The 19,729-nt window shown below is 36.3% G+C and overlaps 1 protein-coding gene across 1 annotated transcript; it reads right to left on the bottom strand.

The window, feature by feature from the left end:
- Positions 1-11,348: 11,348 nt before the first annotated feature.
- Positions 11,349-13,355, bottom strand: LOC111887802 (polygalacturonase QRT3). The gene is made up of 3 exons (XM_023883950.3): positions 13,029-13,355; positions 12,711-12,944; positions 11,349-12,521 (listed from the first exon to the last, which is right to left on the bottom strand). Exons 1-3 carry the CDS (start codon positions 13,176-13,178, stop codon positions 11,508-11,510), a joined length of 1,398 nt encoding a protein of 465 aa, XP_023739718.1. The 5' UTR covers positions 13,179-13,355; the 3' UTR covers positions 11,349-11,507.
- Between the last annotated feature and the right edge of the window lie 6,374 nt (positions 13,356-19,729).

The following is a 19,729-nucleotide window of genomic DNA, read 5'->3' as shown; positions in this document are numbered from 1 at the left end:
AAATCTCTTTGTAAAAATACTTGTAAAATGACAATAAAAATAAAATGGGGGGTTTTGGTGTTTTGAAATACTTGAAACAAACTAGAATTAACTATGATTTAAATAGACAAATGCAACAAAAATAAGAGTTTGATGTAAAATCAATAAGGGAGAGATGGTTGACTTAAAGTTTCCTCACTTTGACTTTTGATGAACATATCATTAGAATCCAATGGTGCAATACTTTGATTTAAATCCTTAATTTGGCTATAGTAATCCAATGAGCTTGAGATTACCTAGACTTTTCTTAATTGTTGAAATGGCTAGAGAAGCTCATAACAATTTCCTTAGTCAAAGTCACTAATTCCAAATAGCATGTAATTAGTGAAAGTCAACTAGCATTAAGAACCAAAAAGTCACCAAATCCAAGAGGCGTCAAATGCTTTCACCACCATGTTGGAGGAAATGTTTTTATGATTGTGTGAAGCAAAAACAACACAAAAATCATTTGTTGCTTGCTAATTTGAGGATCCTTTACTTAATCAAGAAATTAGCCAACTAATCACCACAAACACATTTAAACTCATGAACTAAAACATACAAGTAGTGATAAGATGTTAAAACACAAAACATTCCCATAAAGATTTAAGAACATGTTCATGGATTCTTCAACATTCAACAAAAGTTCAAAGGATTAACCAAAAGTCAACCAAGATTAGTTTAGCCAAGCATGGCTAAACCCAAAGAAACAAAGTTAGAGAAAATTGTACCAAACATTAAGCAAGAATCAAGAGGTAAAAATATGATGTTCTTCAAGTGTTCTTGGCCTTCAAAAGTCTTCAAAACTCCAGAGAGAATCTCCAAAAATCGGATGTCCAAGAGTCTCCAAAAGATGGGCACCAACCTTCCTCAAATAGCTCAAAAGAAGAATTTCCGAAACTGCCCCTGCAGGAGGTTGCGCGACCCGCGTGCTGTTGCGCGGGTGGTCCCTGAATGTAGCATCTTTGAGGTTTTGGGCCTCCATAGCTTAGCCCACTTGGCCCAGTGCGAGCCCAATCAGCTCCTAGCCCATTTTTCTTCAAGTTTTCTTCAATTTAAGCCCAATTTGGCTTGTCCAAATGATTCATAGCTCGTAAACTCGCCCGATTAATAATCTATGCATGCTTGAATACACTCCCGCATCTTGCAAATTTAAATGTTTATTTCTCTCCAAGCCTTCAAATAATCATCAAGCTCGCTCCATGCATCATCTCCACCACCCATCAAGCCTAAGATCCTTGTTTTCCACCAATTCCCATCGCTTTCCATACGTACCGAACATTCCCGCTCCACTAGTCTCCATGAAATCTGCAATAAAGCTCACGAAACTAGAAAGTGCCCGAAATAGTCATAAAATAACAAAAAGGAAAATATGCATGAAAATTAACTAGATTATGGATGAAATATGCTAAAATAAACTATAAAAAGAAGTAAACAAAGCTAACTATCACATTGCAAGGATTCATATTTCTCTTCTGTTGGAGCTTTCTTTTGAGGTATTATTTCGTTGCTTGGGCTATTATTCATCATTTTGGAGTTTTTGGAAAAGATAGCATGTGGTGTTTTGAGTTTGGAGGTTAGATCTGAGGTAGCTACCTTAGATCTGGAATGGAGAAGGTTTAGAGTGTAGTAAAGTCCCTGTTCTTGAGTGATTGGTTAAGCCATCTTGTCCCAAACCCTAACCCTAGAGTGTCTTATGCTTAGATCTCTTTGGATTCACGTAAAGTTTGCCACTTTACGTGATGGATGGGTTGTAGAAGGGTAGATCTATGGTTTGGATCATCTGCATGGCCTGGAAAGCTTCTGTGTGGATTAAGATCTAGGGGTGCTCGGCGAGTCACAAGGGTGTACTCGGCGAGTTGCATGAAGGTGGGCAGGAACTCGACGAGTTAGAAGAACAACTCGGCGAGTTGGTTGAAGATAGCCTTGGACTCGGAGAGTCTGTTCTTGGACTCGGTGAGTCTGGTCGTGAGGTCCTAACCTTCATCTGGTTGAGTCGTGAATCAGTGAATCAAGGGAGGACTCGGTGAGTTGAGTGCGAGGGGACTCAGAGTTGTTGGACTCGGCGAGTCTCGGGGTGACTTGGCGAGTTGAATCGCGGATTGGGGAAATTCTAAGCATGGGGAATCGACGAGTCATCGGGATGACTCGGCGAGTAGAGTCAGTTAGGAGGTTGACTTTGACTTTGACTTTGACCAAGGGTTAACCAGTTGACTTCCAGGGGCATTGTGGTAATTATTGGCTTTTGTTTTGAGTTCAGTGTTGGTGTTGGCTAGTGGTGGAGATTGTGTCAGTGGTCGGAGCATCTTGTTCTTATCTTTTCAGTCGGTAGTTGCGAGGTGAGTTATCCTCACTATATCGACAGGGTCTACGGCATCAAGGCCGGCCCTTTATCGGATTGTGATCCGGGTATCGTTGTTATTGCTTTGCTATGTTTGCATCCTGATAGTTAGGATGGTATATGCTAGTGACCGGTTAGGTCGGTATCATGGTTAGGATGATGTTATGCTATGTGATCTGCTAGATCGGTTTGATTGGATGTGAATTCTTATATGATTGAATGTTTATGTGCACATAGTTGTTGGACTGGGGTTGGGTTGAGGCGGGTACTGCTTTGTGTTGTAGGCTAACATACCCAGGGAGGACCGGTTATCCCGAAGGCTCAGCGAGCAGTCCGGATAGGCTGTAGGCCCCAAGAGGGTGGACCAGACGTACCGAGGCTCGGAGAGTGGACCAGGCCGACTGAAGGCCCAGTGCAGGCGGACCAGTCATACTTTAGACTCAGAGAGTGGACCAGGTGGATTGAAGGCCCGGTGCGGGCGGACCAATCACACTGTAGACTCGATGTATATGGCTAGACTCGGAGGGTGGACCAGGTGGACTGAAGGCCGACGCGGCGGACCAGTCACACAGTAGACCCGAAGTGCATGGTTGTTCCGTGTTCTGTTATGATATGGCATGTTGTGCGTGTATGGTATATGTGGTTGGTATTTTGGGGGTATCTCACTAAGCTTTCGGGCTTACAGTTGCGGTTTAATGTTTTTCAGGTTCTTCAGGAGACCGTGGCAAGGCAAAGGCGTGATCGTATCGCTCCTCATGATTATGTTTTATGATGTGGTTCTGGGAAGACTCTGATAATAATTGTATTGAAAACCTTTTTGTAATAACTTTATGAAACCGGGTTGTTTTTGAAAAGTTTAAATTATTTGAAATTTTTAAAGTGTTACATTATTCTTCATTCCCTGCCTTCTTGCTACAACCAGTTCCGCATGACGTACCTGATGAACAAAGAGGAGGTCACGTTGAGCAAGCTTCAAGGCCTGTTTAAGACTGCTGAGAGCAACCTCAAGGACAAATGCGTTGTATCAACTCCTACTGTCGCTACCCCCATCTTGGCTATTGGGCAGGGGAAGGGTAAGAAGAGGAAGGCTCCTTCCAAGAGCCACCACAAGGGAAAGTCTCATGATGGCACCTCTTCTAGTGGAACCAAGGCTGGTCCCACTGCACCCTCCTCCAACCCAAAGGATGCAGAGTGCTATCACTGCCATGAAAAAGGGCATTGGAAACGAAGCTGCCCGAAGTATCTACAAGACATTAAGGATGGAAAGATAAAACCATCCTACGCAGGTATTTATACTATTCAATCTAATAACTCATCGTATGCTACTTCTTGGGTTCTTGATATAGGATGTGGTTTTCACATTTGTTCTGATTTTCAGGTCCTAAGAAGAAATAGGGATATGGAGCATTAGAAGATAAACCTGATCATGGGAAACAGAAGATCGTCGCCTGTCACCAAGATTGGAGTTTACTCTTTAGTGATTAGTAGTGGGTTAGGACTAGAGTTGAATAATTGTTGCTATTCGCCTGAAATGGCAAGAAACATCATTTCTTTTCATGGTTTATATAAACAAGGATTTAGATTTTCGTTTGATAATGAAAAAGGTTCTATTAATGCTTTTCTTAATGGTGTTTTCTATTTTGAAGCATTGCCTTGTAATGGAATATATGAAACTGTGATGGTTGTAGACAATTTAGGAAATGATGTGTTGTATATCGATTCTTCCAATGATTTGGATAAAGCATGTTTGTGGCATAGTCGTCTTGGACATGTCAACAAGAAACGCATAGCCCAACTCCAAAAGGATGGAGTGCTGGAGTCATTCGACCTTAGGGGCGATGACGTGTGCGAGTCTTGTTTACTTGAAAAGATGACCAAGTCACCCTTCACTGGTACTTGTTAAAGGGGTGAGGGTTTATTGGATCTCATACACATAGATGTGTGTGGGCCCTTTAGATCCACCACAAGGGATGCAAGCCGCTTCTATGTGACTTTCACTGATGATTATAGCAAATATGACTATATCTACTTAATCAAACACAAGTCAGAAACCTTTGAAAAGTTCAAAGAGTTTAAGCAGGAAGTGGATAATCAGTTGGGCAGGAAAATCAAGATGCTTCGATCCGATCGAGGTGGAGAGTACCTTAGTCTTGAATTCCACGACTACCTCAAGGAATTTGGAATAGTTTCGCAATTGACGCCACCTATGACACCGCAGTTGAATAGTGTAGTTGAAAGGTGTAATCGAACCTTGTTGGACATGGTTCGTTCCATGATGAGTCGTGCTTCGCTATCTATCTCATTCTGAGGGTATGCCTTAGAGACTGTCACACAAACTGTTTATTCGTCCGATTGGATGCATATTTACTATTAAATTTGGGGATTTTCTTTTAAAACCCCCGCGCCTCTTCTTGTTTGTAGCTAAACAATCGTGAATTTTTCAAGAGTGATCGGAAGAGGAAAAATAGAAGATAGAAGAAGAAGAAGAAGAAAAGCGAACAAACGAGATTTCTTGACCTGATGTGTTAATCCGTGATTAGGTCTTCTGAGCGAAGAGAAGATCTGAGGCTCAATTGAAGAAATATGAGCGCTTCTAGATTTATAAAGTGCGTCACAGTCGGTGATGGCGCTGTCCGGAAGACTTGTCTCTTGATTTCCTACACCCGTAAACCCTTCCCCACGGTAATCATCTCTTCATCAACCACCTTCAGTTTCTGCCCAACTAAAGCACTGTTACACACTTATTTCTCTTCGGACGTTTCTGTGGCTTCCATGGGAACGGAGGAGGATGATATGAATGAGGCAACAACTTCATCCGCTACATGTTTGAACCCTAAATTGAAGGGATTCTATATTGAAATTCGAATCTACAACTTCGAATTTCAGTCATCTCTCTTCTCTTCTACATCTCTCCTGATTCTCTATTGAAATTTCTAGGGTTTTTAATTGAACCTACATCTTCATCTTAATCTTCTTTTCTGAAGTTAGGGCTTTTTTCTTAAGAACAACTAATTTTTTGCAGTAAGTAAACCTCTAATTTTTCCGTTTCTCATTTCCTTAGACCTCTCCCCTTTTCATCTCATATCGAGGCAAAATCAATTTCACTTTGGTGGCTTCGATTTCCTAGCACATATTATGTTATTATATGGATTTGGAGGAAATTAGAAATCATGTTAGAATGTTTGATGTTCTGTACGTTCATAAAAGTACATCTAAAACAAAAATCTTAGATTAAACAAAACTGAAGCATTTAATGAGATGTAATTACTAACTTTTGTTGGAGATGCAAATGCTAAATAAAGAAAACTGAAGCATTAAATGAGAACCTTTATAAATCGATTTCATTTAGATCTTCGGTGGATATTTAGGGCTAACAAAGAAAATTGAAGCATTTAATGAGATGTAATTACTAACTTTCGTTCAAGGTAACCCCTGTTATGAATACATGTAAGAATTTATTTATCTTTTTCGCTCACCACTTGCTATCCATGTGCTGCTCTCTCATAGTTGATATCTAACAACAAAGACCTGATCAGTCTAGTTTGCTTGTTTTTTTTTCTTTTTCTTAAAATTCTTGAATACATGCAGATTTTTTAAGACTTCTAGTTTTGTTTTTTGTTCAGTGATATTGGTGATGAGGCAAGTTTATCAGCACTATGGGAGAGATATCAAAGTGTCTCTGAAAAGGTATTGCGATATCAAAGCATAAACTATTTATGGATTAAAATGGGAAAATGACTTATATGGGTAAGAAAGTTTTAAAAACTTTTAAAAAAGACTATCAAAGTATTGTTTGTATAAAAAACACCAACCAAGTTTACCATTTTGTCAAATCTAACAGGTTGGTAACCTGCATCTGTCGGTCAAAAAAAAAAATTACCTGATCATTTTAAAAACTGAAATTATAAATGACATGGCATCCTTTTTTAGTCTTACGTGGATTAATTGCAAGGGAAGATCCATTTTCTCAGCGTTCTTTCTCAAAATCAGGAGGGAGTCAACACAGAACCCTCTCTAGGGTTAGTTTTTGCCCCTGTATACAGTTATTTTTGTTTAAATTGACTGATTTTAACAGTTGACGAATCTACTCCTGCTTTGGGCTAATCACACATACATCTTTTTTATGACCAAATTGCCCCTGTATATAGTTTTTTTTGTTACAATTGACTGATTTTACCAGTCAATTAAGGTGTTGTTTAGAAATTGTTAGTATCCAAGACCATTTACATGCTCGTGCACAAAGACGAATTTGCCCTTGATTGTGACCAAACTGCCCCTATATTCATATTTTTTATTACTAAAAACACCCCCTGTCCTAGAAAAATATGTCACTTCTATACAAAAGCTAATACCAATTTCTCACTACAAATCAACTAATAAGAAAAGAAGTGGGGCAACTCTCTAAAATGACCAAAATTTGAATTGCAGTGTCACAAATTGACAATTTTTTAAAGCTATAATGAAATAATGCTTTGTTTTGTAAAATATAAAAAATCCGTTTGTTGTTGTGTGCAACTAATCCACAAACATTTACATAATTCTCATTAGTGTACTTTGCAAAGTGGTGGGCAACAAAAGTACATATAACTATATTAATATTCTCTAAATAATCATATATAATGAAATAATGGTTTGTTTTGTAAAATATACAACCCATACTGTATTTTTGATAAAAAAAAATAATGATTTTAAGAGATTTTGTCCAAAATGCCCTTATATACTCTTTTTTTTGGTAAAAAATTAATGATGTAATAGTTTTTGACTAAAATGCCCGTATATACTATTTAATAGGTTTGACCCCATCTGAATTATGATTCAGCTTAAAATTAAATGCCATTTTGACAATTTTATTGCTTTTAAGACTATTTACTACTGAAAATATGTCAAATTTGTTACATTTTGCTGCTATAAATAGTCAAAAAATAACTAAAAGTCTACAAAGATTCAAGGTAACAGTAAATAATACTGGCATTTCCAGCAGCAAATCTTCAATTGCAGGGACTAAACTTTGTCATTTTTAGCAGAAAACTTTATCAACCAACAAAAAGAGGTTAATAAAGAATCTAAATGGCATTCCATTGTAACAGCATCAAAACACGACCTGCACTCAAAACCCTCCAAAATAGCCCCTACACTCAATTGTAACAGCCCCTCTGTTGTGATTCCTTTAACTGTGACCAAATTGCCCCTCTATTGTGATTCCTTTAGATTCAAGGTAACATTGTTTTAAATGAAAAGATCATTTCATAACTTGTTTACATAAATTCTTTCTTAGCTTGTTTACATAAATTCTTTTTCTGTCAATTCCTTTCAAGACAAAAAGAAAGAAAGCAGGAACTTATAGCCATGCAAGTAATTTCATTATTTTTCTCATTAACGATTGTACTTCCTTTGATCTTTCTTGCATAATAATAAACAGATTCAAAGAGGAGTGGAGCCATATGACCACCTGATGCCCCAAATCAATTTATTTGAGCTGGATTTAAACGATTTACAAGGAGAAGAAGAAAATCAATTGTCAAGAGGAGAGGAGATGTATGACCACCCACCTGATGCCCTAAATCGATTTATAATATGTATTTTTCATTTAATGCTGAGTAGATGTGCAACACACTACCTAAATATTCCAACTAATCATTACTTTTTCCAACTCAGCCGTTCACCTGGAGATCCGGTTACCACCGGGTCATATTTGAACAAAAGATAAACTTCGTTGGTATTTTTTGTACGACGCCTATAGTTAAATGGTATTTTTGAACAACTAAAACTTCAATGGTTTTTTTTGAACGTTTTTGAAGCTTTCTTACCCTTATAAGTCATTTTCTCGATTAAAATTGAACTTTTTTCATACATTACCTAACATTGACTCGTCTTAATTTGCAAGCAGAAATACAAAAGGATTTTCATATATTTCTTAAACAATTTTTTGTAATATACAAGAATTGGGAGCCATTAGATTTAGATAATTCCATAGAACCTTTCATTGATTCAAGGGATCCTCTTTCTGAAAAAAAAGATTGCAGTGGCATCAGAAGGCAGTCATATCAGTGATGGAAGCTGGTGGTCTTAATTGGTTAGTAGGTAAGGTATGCATCTTCAGATTTACTTTCTATTGAGAACTAAACACATTTGAATATCTGAGAACTAAACACACTTGAATATTTATAAATGATGCATACATCCAAAGGGATAATAGCAATGTTTCTAATGGCGTCAAATAGACCTGATTGTGACCACTAATGGTTCATCAGGTTTGTTGATTTTTATTTTATTTTATTTGAAGTGCATTATCTGGTTTAATATGAAATGATTCATGTTGAAATTGGTTTCTTTTGTTACTCCCTAATACTTGATATCTTATTTTTCGCATGCAGGTGCTAACAAATATGGTGTCATTATCATTGTTGTTGCTGTTGGATACGGATATGTTTGGTGGAAGGTAAATATAAGCTCATATATTAATATTATTACTTTTTACAATTAACTTGTACATAGTTTTTCTTCAACTAACAGAAATGGTATCATTAACAGGGTTGGAAACTTCCTGATATGATGTTTGCTACAAAATGAAATTTATCTGATGCCACATATGCTTTAGCTAAATAGCTTGACACTGTTTACTCATCACTTGCAGTAAGTTATTTAAAAACTTTGTTATTTTTTTGTTATTAATTTGGGTTGTTTATTATGTTGTTTAGGCTACCAAGAGACATTTATCTACAAGGATTGACCGTGTTGATAGTAGTTTAGATGAGGTTACAGAAATTACTGCTGCTAAAAAAGAGGAGGTACGACAAGATAAAGGTTGTTCTAGATGTTCAATCTATACATAATGCGGTTTACACCCTGGCGTGGTTCTTTTCCATTTTGTCTTGTGACTTTGATATTGTTTTCTGAGTTGGATATGTGGTCTGATAAATTATTTTTACATGAGAGTAGGCTGAGTAGGGTTGAATTGAAATAGGTACTGAATATTACCTTTTGACATGCGATTTTTTCTAGCTTAATGAGACATTTATAAAAAATAATTTTGAATTTTTGTTGTCTTTTGTAGGGAAATCCATCAAGTTCATCAAGGCCAGCTCTTGAATTACCACAGAGGGTAAACTTCTAATCTTATACAAATACAATGATTTGCTAAATTCAAGAAATAGCAATGCACTTTTATTTATTACTTTTATTAAAACATCCTAGTTTAATTTGTTTCCATTGTAGGATTGTATGTTTAATTTATTACTTTTATTAAAACATCCTAGTTTAATTTCTAGCTTAATGAGACATTTATTACTTTTAGCAGAGATCGATATATATGAGCTTTTTGCTTTCAAACATTGTTGGGGAAGAAGGTTGAAACTTGCTCTTTGTGAAGGTAATTTTTTTTCTTAATGTATTATCCTATATATTCTTGATATTTTCCCACTTTTTAAATGTTTTATCAAATTCTCACTTTTGGATACAGTGCTTGATGAGAGAATGTGTGACCTAAATCTTTTATCAAATTCTCACTTTTGGAGGTGGTCATAAGAAAAGGTAAGCAAAGGGTAATTTGGTATAGTTCAGGTTGACAAGGAGCTGTATTTTTCACATAATTGACAAGGAGTTGTTGTATCTATTCAGACTAGACTTAGAGCAATGGTTGCAAGAGATGAGTTCAGAAGAAAAAGAAACAAGGCTGCAACTATAGTTAAGGTACTATGGATGAATTATGTTTGTAAAGTATTTAAGAAAATGATTATAAACAACGGTGAATTTGTACAAATTAGTTAGCTACTTGCAGGTTGATCTTGAATAAGCAAAGGGGCAATGAATTGTATTTTTTTGTATCTAATTCGTTTTTAAATTTTTGTTACAACTTCTATTGATTTGTTTTATCTTTCTATGGAATGATTATTTGTATGACATTAAATTTATGCAATGGATTCTATTTTTTTGTATATGATATTTTATTTTCTATTATGAAACATTAAATACAAATTTATTTTGAAAATAAGTAAATCTATAAATAATATTTTTTTTAACATTTAAAATTATGATACGCAAAAATGTGTGTCATCTTCATTTATGACATGACCTTTCTTGACAGGGGCTTTCTTGATACGCATTGCGTGTCATTAACACGCGCGTCGTAATGTTACGACACGCGAATGCCTGTCGTCTTCCTTTATGACAGGGCATTCCTTGATACGCATTGCGTGTTGTAATTGCGCGTCGTAAATGAGCGTCGTAAATGCGCGTCGTCTATAGACGACACGCAAAAGCGCGTCGTCTCTCTTTATGACAGGGCCTTCCTTGACGCGCATTTGCGCGTCGTCTGAGCCTTTTACGACGCGCAATGAGCGTCGTAAAATGCTGTTTTTCTTGTAGTGTTAGTTCCAAAATATCTCTAAATTTGTATACTTTAAATTATAAAGAAATATGTTAAAGTTTCAATTCATATGGACAAACTTATGAAGTTTTAATACTTGTAAAGTTGTTAGATCTCAAAAAGTATACATTTCTCTATTTTCAATGAGGACTTTTAGTAATATTTCTTGACTATCACACTTATACATTTATAAACCTGATTTTTTCCATAAATTTATAAATGTTTGAGTTTTTATTTTTTATTTATAAGCTTAAATATTTATACATACACACTTACAAGGAATAAGTTCAAATAAAAACACTTAATAAAACTAATTTAAAAACACTATATTTATGTTATTATTTTGTTATATATTTTATATATACAATATTTATGTCATTATTCGAGTATATGAATAATCATACATTAATTTTATATCAAAATAATAATATCAAAGTAGTATTCTAATGCTTGTCATTTTAATTAGTGTTTTTATTTTAACAATTCAACACTTATAAATATGATATAAATTCATTATTTTTATGTGTTCGTATGAACTTAAACATAATTAAGAATAAAATATATTCAGGATATCAAAACATAAATTCAAAGTTTGAAACTTATGTGTTGCATTAATCTATGATTAAAAGTAGTTCAACGAAGAAATCATATAACAATGTTATAAAGTCAACATTTTGACAAACAAGACTAAAAGATACAAGAATAAATGAACAATGGTCTCTTTTTGAACCAATCAAATAATGTATATTTAAAAATACAATACGAAACTATAAAAAAATAAATCTATATGGACAACCCTTGATCCACTGTTACAGAAATCGTACCTTCAACTGCTACATTCGATTCAATCAACACCTTATTGTTTGAAATATTACGTAAAACATAGTTCGGAAACACATCACTTTGTGTCATCAATGTGTATTGAACAAATTTTATGTGTCGTGGAAAAACCAATATTCGATTAAAGTCTACACTCCATAAGGTGCCATTACCTTTCATGGCAAGTTTAGCAATAGTTGCCTTCAAATTCATCCCTCTCACATTGTTATTATTCACCACAACTTGATCGATATTGTTGAATACCCCAGCCTTTTGATCTAGTTGAACTATATCTATCCCTCTATTTGATCCCGAAAACATGTTATCTACAATATTTACTCCCTTCACAACACCATGAACCGATTTCAACACAATAAACGCATCACCAAGGAAAAAACAACCGGAAACATGAAGTTGCACGGGGTCTTCGGCTACAATTCCGGTGTAATCGAAGTAGGAATTAACGATTCGCGTCTGTGTAAGACCAGGTAACTTTAAATATATTCCTGTACCACCGAAGCCTGTTGCTTTATTGTAGCAATGGACCCCGGTGATTACATTTGCTTGGCCGGAAACCATGATACCGATTCCGGCTGAGAAAATGACAACGTCTGTAACAGCGTTGTCATTTCCTGCTAAATTGATGGCGATTCCCGAGAAATCCCGTTCGTGGGAATCGCCACCTGCAGTGATGTGTTGCCCTAGGAAGGAATTACGAATGTAGGTTTCGTGGCCACCTTGTACTAGGATTCCATTGGTTGTGAAATGGGTGATGTAGCAATTGTCGATGCTTGTTCTTAAAGAGTTGAGTACTCGAATCCCTCCACCTCGGTAATTACAATCCAACATTATGTCTTTTAAGGTAATGTACTCGTAATTGTAATTCTTGTTTGAAGAAGACGATGAAAACGTTGTTAAATCTATTAGATAACCATTCGTTGAGAAATTTTGAGATGCTTTTAGTGTCCCACCTGATATCTGTTCATAACCATTGAAGCAAACACAACATGTAAATAATGATCATAAATAGAGTTAATAAGATTATAATGTGATTAATGTACGTTTTATTTTATGTGACTTTTAGTGGTCAAAAGTCAAAACTAGTCGAATTTATTCTCAAGGTTTGACTGTTTGTGCCTAACTTTAAATTCTACTACTATTAATTACCACGATATTTCCAACTCCCGCCACCGGAAACTTCATCGGCCGGCTAATCTTGTAAATCCCACCTTCCAGACTTATTTGAACGCCGCCGTGGTTGGTGATTCCGTCCATCAACAACCCAACACGTTCTTCTGACACGGCGTCGGATATGGCTCTAAGGATTGCGTCAGTGCTATCGGTTTTCCCCGTTGGGTCTGCTCCATACAAGCTCACGCCATACAAACGTGAAGACGAAACCTACATTTCATGTATTTTAAGCTTTTGTACTGATAATCTGACATGATACACCAAAAAACAAGGATTAATTATATGGGTACTTACGGGTTTAGTTTGCCAGAAGGATGACTTGAATTCTTGAAGTTTTCGTATATGGAGTTGGTGATCATCGGAGGTTGATGGATTAGCCGGAGATGAATATCCGATGAAGACATGGTGGAGGATGATGAAGGTGGCAAGTAGTAGTAAGTTCATTGGTTTATACAGATGAAGCGCTGTTGTTGTTGGTGTGTGTTTGATTCAAGAGATGAAAGAACTCAGGGTTTACGTGTATATATATACACACATAAAACGTGTGTATATGTATAGAAATGTGTTATGATGTCATGAGATAAAGATATGAACATGGAAAGAGTAAGGGCTAACTAAGATGCCAATGTTATAACGAAATGGTTCATGCTGATGACACCACATATAATATATATATAAGGATCCTGAACCAAAACTAACAGAGTACATGTTATATGAAAAAATAACAAATAAATAAAAAATCTACATTTCCAAGGTTATTTTGGGTTTTTCTTTTACTAAAAACAATGACAAAACTAATTTAGTGGACCAATTTGAGTTGACACCCACTTTTAAGTGGACCATAAATTAGTTGAAGCGGAAAGCTGTTAGCGAAAATGGAGCTTTTAATTGTACATAAATGTTCGAAAAAAATAAATTTTAACTTTTAAATATATAAAATCAGATAAATTTTAAAAATTAAAAAGTCTTAAAAGCTATTTGAGGTAACTTTTTTATTAGGAGTTTTTTTTTTTTTTTTGTTTAAAATAAAAGTTAAAAACGCTTATTATTGAACGAAATTTATTCTTAAAAATAAAAAGTTAAAAACTCTTAAAAGTCTCAAAATCTTCGTGCCGAACATGCTTTGGACTATGTGTTATGCCATCACAACGGCCCCCAATAGGAATGTCCCCTCTAGAACGGTTCCTACGCTTAGGACCCCAAGGATCAAAACACACAATCTCTCTATTTTTTCTCTTTTGACCGTTCAACGGCTATTAAAAAAGTTATAATTTTTTTTTTTGCTTGTGCCTTAGCTTCTCTTTGTAACAAATTTTCAGACATTGACCTTAGCAGTTTTACTACTATGGACCCCCCCCCCCCCCCCCTAAATCGCAGAATACACTGACGAGTGTCTTTTTTAGTAAAATTGTCCAAGATATGGAAGTTTCCACATGATGGCTCGACAGAAAGCAGTTTTTCAATGTTTACGTGCACCACATGCTCAAGATTTTCTTCTAGTTATCCCTATAGATGAGCTTGGACAACATATGTCTCATGTGGAGTATCGTACCATCCTTCAATATCGACTCATAATTCCAATATTCCTAGCCGACAAGATATGACTGGTGTGCCAAAAGGCATGTTTGGACTCTTTTGGAGAGCATGCAGTTCAGGGTTTAAGTACAGGCATGATATTGTTAGAGATGTTTTGGTCGACATATTTAAGCATGCCGGGGTTTCCGCCAAGAAAGAGGCTCTTGTGAATTTCCTAATTGACCCGACAGAAGGAAGGTCAACCCTTAGATCGGATGACGTTTTGATTTTTGGATGGGTTGGAGGGAACACGCATGTTTGGACCTTACATGGGTATCCCCTCTCGTAGGCTTGAGGGTCAGGGGTTTCACGGCGGAACAGACTGCATTAAAAGTTGTTACATGCAAGATCACCAAACATGAGAAACCGTGCATGGAAAATCAACACACGTGTTCATACCATTTGCATTTGATACGTTTGGTTTTCTTGCGCCGGATGCGGTGAAACTTCTTAGTAGAGTACAACGGATCCTGCATATCAATTTTATATCTCCTAGATCTATGGATGTAGTTTTCAAAAGAATTAACTTTATCATACAAAAAGGCTTAGTGACACAACTTGTCGCTCGTTTGTTTTCTCATTCATTGTACGATAATAAGTAAGATGTATTAATTTATTGTTTGTATTAAACCTATTTATTTATAAATTATTCCCTGAACGGTTTTAGAACAATTTAGAAAATTTTATAAATACTTATTAACCTTAACAATTTTAACAACTAGCCATTGCTTTTAACATTACTGTCTCAATGAGCGTAAGGCCCTAGGGTTATGGAGGGTGTATGCAGCGTTACGTTATATCTTACCACTCACTGTGACATAAGATATTCTTTTTAGAATTTTTAACAACTAGCCATTACTTTTAAGTTTGATAAGAAGAATTTAAAAGGAATTGTAACTTGTAAAGAAAAACATATTTGTGCGTTAAGTAAACCAAATTAATTTATTGAAAAAAGTGTTTTTGTTTTTGTGTTTAACGGTTTTTGGTTGATTCATGATGGGGTTGGTGATGATGCCTTTCTTCCAACGCCATCAAAACCTTCATCCTTACGCTACCAAACTTTATGAAAACTAATGTTTTATTTTTATTAAATAATATTAATTTCTTTTCGATTTATCGTGTTTTGTTGTATACATATTTGGGAAAAAGACAGAAAACACACATCACACCATAGGCCCATATGGCAACAATTAGTTATAAATCGACGACCCTTAACAATAACTTGATTCGAGTATGTTATTTATGCATTATCGTTTAAGTAGTGGGAAATGATCTTTACAACTTCCCAATATGGTCAGCATGGGTTTGACATGTATCGGCTAACAACCCTAACTAAATATGTCAACTTCGGTCTTGTGCAAACCATAGTGTGCATTAATCTACAAATGATAAGCGCAGTGTGTCGGACTCAGAATAAAAGAACAAAATGTTAGTGCTAGCACACGTAATTTTAGGGATGATATGCCGGAAAAATGCACTATGTCGGAAATTTCATCAAAAGATTTCACTATCCTGAAATTATGGGGCCTTCTCTTGGGAAAAAATAGCGGCCCTTAAAAACTTGGGGTCTTAGTGTTTGTTTTTTTAACGGTAAATACTAATTACTTTTAAAATTATTTCATATATGTTTATAATGTGACTTGAACTTTCGACCTTAATGTGACCTTAGTGTTTGTTACATGTTGTATTTTTCCATGAGCGTGTATTGTCTTCTCACATTAATATATGTAGTCAAAATACAAGGTGAGGCAAATACAAATACATTGGGCTATCTAAATACAATAAATGAGTTGTACATACAACATAATAAATACGTCTAACATTCTCTCGAATTCTGAATGGGAAGTCTGGAGAGGACATTCAGACTGGATCTAAAGTCTAATTAACATCGAAGATGGTAACCCTTTTTGTGAAAACCTGAACTTGTCCCAAAGCAACTTTGTCGCACACAAAGTAAATGTCGATCTCATTGTGTTTGATGCGTTGATGTTGAACCAGATTCGTAGACAAATAAACAACACTGACATTGTCACAGTATACCAAGGTAGCAGAAAGCGGCGGGTGATGAAGTTCACGAAGGAGGTTGCACAACAAGCTCGTCTCAGCAACAACATTAGCAACACCACGATACTCGACGTCGACACTAGATAGAGATTGTTGGATTAGGTGTCTATGTTCATAAAAATTTCTGGAATGTACTTGACCCGATTAGCATGGTCCATTTGGGTTGCATGACATTACAACACTTGGATAGACTAAATGAGAGAAATGACACCTAAGGATTATTAATATATTGTACGTTCTAATATATTAATAATATTATTTAATTAGTATTGATCAAAGAATTAATTTGGAATTAATTAAGTGATCAAAAAGAGACTAATTAAATATATGGGGTTGACTGTGTAAATCATCTATTCTTGTATAGTGGGCTAATGATCCATGGTTTGTATGGATTGGGTTAAAACCCATAAGGTGCTCCATGGATAATCCATGGAGGTTACAAACCCATGGATCATGGAATATAAAAAGCCATGACAATTAGGGTTTAAATGGTGTAACCCTAATTGTGCCACAACTATATAAAGACTCATATGCAAGCAAAATCGGCACTACTTGTACAAGATAAAAGGCTAGCCAATTTTGAGGGGTTAGTGAACTTCTCTCAAGGTCATTCCAAGTGTTGTAATGTTGTGTGAGACATTTGAGGTATCACACTTGAGGTGCTAGGCTCACAAGGTTCTCAAGGAATCCAAACAACAAAAAGGTATGTTCTTCTTCTAGCATTTATGTTTAAAAGTTCCCCATGCTATGCTAGATAGGTTAAGAACCTTGGAAAATCAATTTTACTTGTATCATAGTAAAACATAGATCCAATGTTTCTAGGGTTGCATGTACACCATAGGAGTGTTAGAATGCTTAAAACTCTACAGTAGTATCAGAGCCTAGGCTTGTTTATTTGATACTTGATGCAAATTGTTGAAAAAAAACTAAAGTTTTCTGCATTCTGCGGCATGAACTCGCCGAGTCCATGGGGGGACTGGACGAGTCCATGAGTAAATTCATCCTACTCGTCGAGTAGGTTCGTGCAGGAGCCCCATAATGCAGATTTTCGAGTTTTGCCACTGGAAATGGACTAGAAACATTACCCTAAACTGTTTTGATGTTATAAAACTTGTTTTAGATGGTGTAATGGTTATGCTAATCCATTTTCAATAGCTATTATCAAAATTTCAAGTCTTATATGGTTAATTTATGATTCTTGAAATTGTTGATATGTATGTTCATGAACTTATGAGTTTAATAGATCATATGAATTATTTGTAACTTGCTTGTTAATTTAATTCTAGATCATTATGTGTTTTAATGGAATCCATAATTTGTCCTCAAGTTATGGATTACCAAAATTCATTCTTTTAAAGTCCATTAAAGAAACACATAGGTTACATAAAATGAAAACTCTCTCATTTTAATAAACCATTAACTCATAAGTTATGAAAGATGAAAAGTTTTGAAAGTTACAAAACTTGCCCTCAAGTTTTGGAACATGGAAATTCACTTTACAAACTTTAGTTCCAACCCCTAGAATTTTAAAAGTTCAAATTCAACCCTTATACTATATAATATTATAAGTTTAATAATTATTATATATGTATAAGAACAAATCGTTTTACCGTTAGTAAGCCTCATTCATGAAGCAGGTCTATATGGGGGTATAAGGTTGTTGCCTATAAAATGACAGCTTAATGGGTGTCCACTCTCACCCACCGATCAAGGGTCGTTAGCCGAATGGGTAAGACAAGGACTTTAAATCTCCATTAAAAGTATGATGAATATAAAGTAACTAAATGTTTTTATAAATTCTCAATCTTAGTTACTTTAGGAAAATGTGAATAAAGTGCTAACCCATGAAATTACACTTTGCACTTTGATTAAGTCGTTAGTCGAGCGTCTGTGGTTAACTGGCACACTAACCTGGACTTAACAAGGTAGGAAAAGGGTGGCTTAACGTAGCACCTGGTTCCTGGTACGTAAAATTTATCTTAGTGTTTTTCATTTTTTTAGCCTTGGACTCGGCGAGTTGTAGGTCCGACTCGCCGAGTAGAGACGGGATCCGGAACACGTTTAAGTTGGCGACTCGGCGAGTCCCCGCTGTCTGATGAAACCCTAAATTTCAAGGGTTTGCACCCTATTTAAACCCTCTTATCCGCCCCCAAGCTCGCCCCCTTCACCCTCAGAGCTCTATACTTCGTTCAAGCCTTGTTCCTTGTGAGATTGAAGCATTTTGGTGTGTTTTCTTGAAGATTTGGAGAGGGAAGGAGAGTAGATCAAGAAGAGAAGAAGGAGACCAAGCATATTTGTGTTATCTCAGTGATTTCCTTGAGGTATAACTTAGTTTCCCTCTGTTTTCATGCTTATTGTCCCTTGTAGCTCCATGAAAGTCCTTCTTGAGCCTTTCCCCAAGCTTGTTTGTGTTTTAGGGTTCGTAATAAGTTGTTTAGCCTGTAGATCTAGGCATGATTGAGCTCCAGGAGCTTGGATCTACTGCCTTTATGGAGCCATATTGCATGAAAGCCCTAGATCTACTCTTTTGGTGCATTTTGAGCCCTAAAACCCTCATGGGTGATTATTTACATGTAAAGTTGGAAACTTTACGTGTTAATCATGCCCTAGAAACCGAGATCTATGAATGACATGAGCTGGATTCAAGCAGAATCGTGTGTATAGTATTTGCATGTGGCAGACTCGGCGAGTCGAGTCGCGAGTCCCCGAGTTTTTCCCCTTTTTCGTGTTGCGGGTTGGAGTAGTGAGTCATGGGGTGTGACTCAGTGGGTTGGAAGCCAGTCTCACTCATGAAGTAACTCGGCGAGTCAATGCCATGACTCGGCGAGTTCAAGGCAATCTTCTTGCCTCAAGAACAGACTCGGCGAGTTGTTCATACAGCTCGGCGAGTCTCAACATAGAGTGTTCTTTGGATGAAGATGAACTTGGCGAGTTGTTCATACAACTCGGCGAGTAGGATGAAGGACTATTGGCCTTTAGTTTAGAAGGAGGACTCGTCGAGTCAATGCTTAACTCGACGAGTAGAAACGGGTTTATGGTCGGACAAAGGGATAGGGACTCGGCGAGTTGGCAAGTCAACTCAGCGAGTCGGGCCAACTGGCAGTTGACTTTGACTTTGACTCTTGATTGGTAAGGGGTAAATTGTCATTTTACCCCGAGGTCGGTTAGCAGTATTTGACTAAGGGTTTTGTGGGAATTATAGCCGGAGGATTTCCGGAGCGGCAACAGCAGAAGATAGTCAGTTCCCACACAGATCAGCAACTACTTTGAGGTGAGTTACCTTCTCGTAGCGGTGGGTCTACGGCCACAATGCCGGCCCACCAGTAGGAGTTGTATGTTAGATGATTGTCTTTGTG

This window comes from Lactuca sativa, chromosome 2 (assembly GCF_002870075.4).
Source record: "Lactuca sativa cultivar Salinas chromosome 2, Lsat_Salinas_v11, whole genome shotgun sequence".
In the NCBI taxonomy this organism is placed as follows: domain Eukaryota; kingdom Viridiplantae; phylum Streptophyta; class Magnoliopsida; order Asterales; family Asteraceae; genus Lactuca; species Lactuca sativa.
Note: the sequence above shows the minus strand (reverse complement) of the source record. Positions and strands in the feature narration are given on the sequence as shown.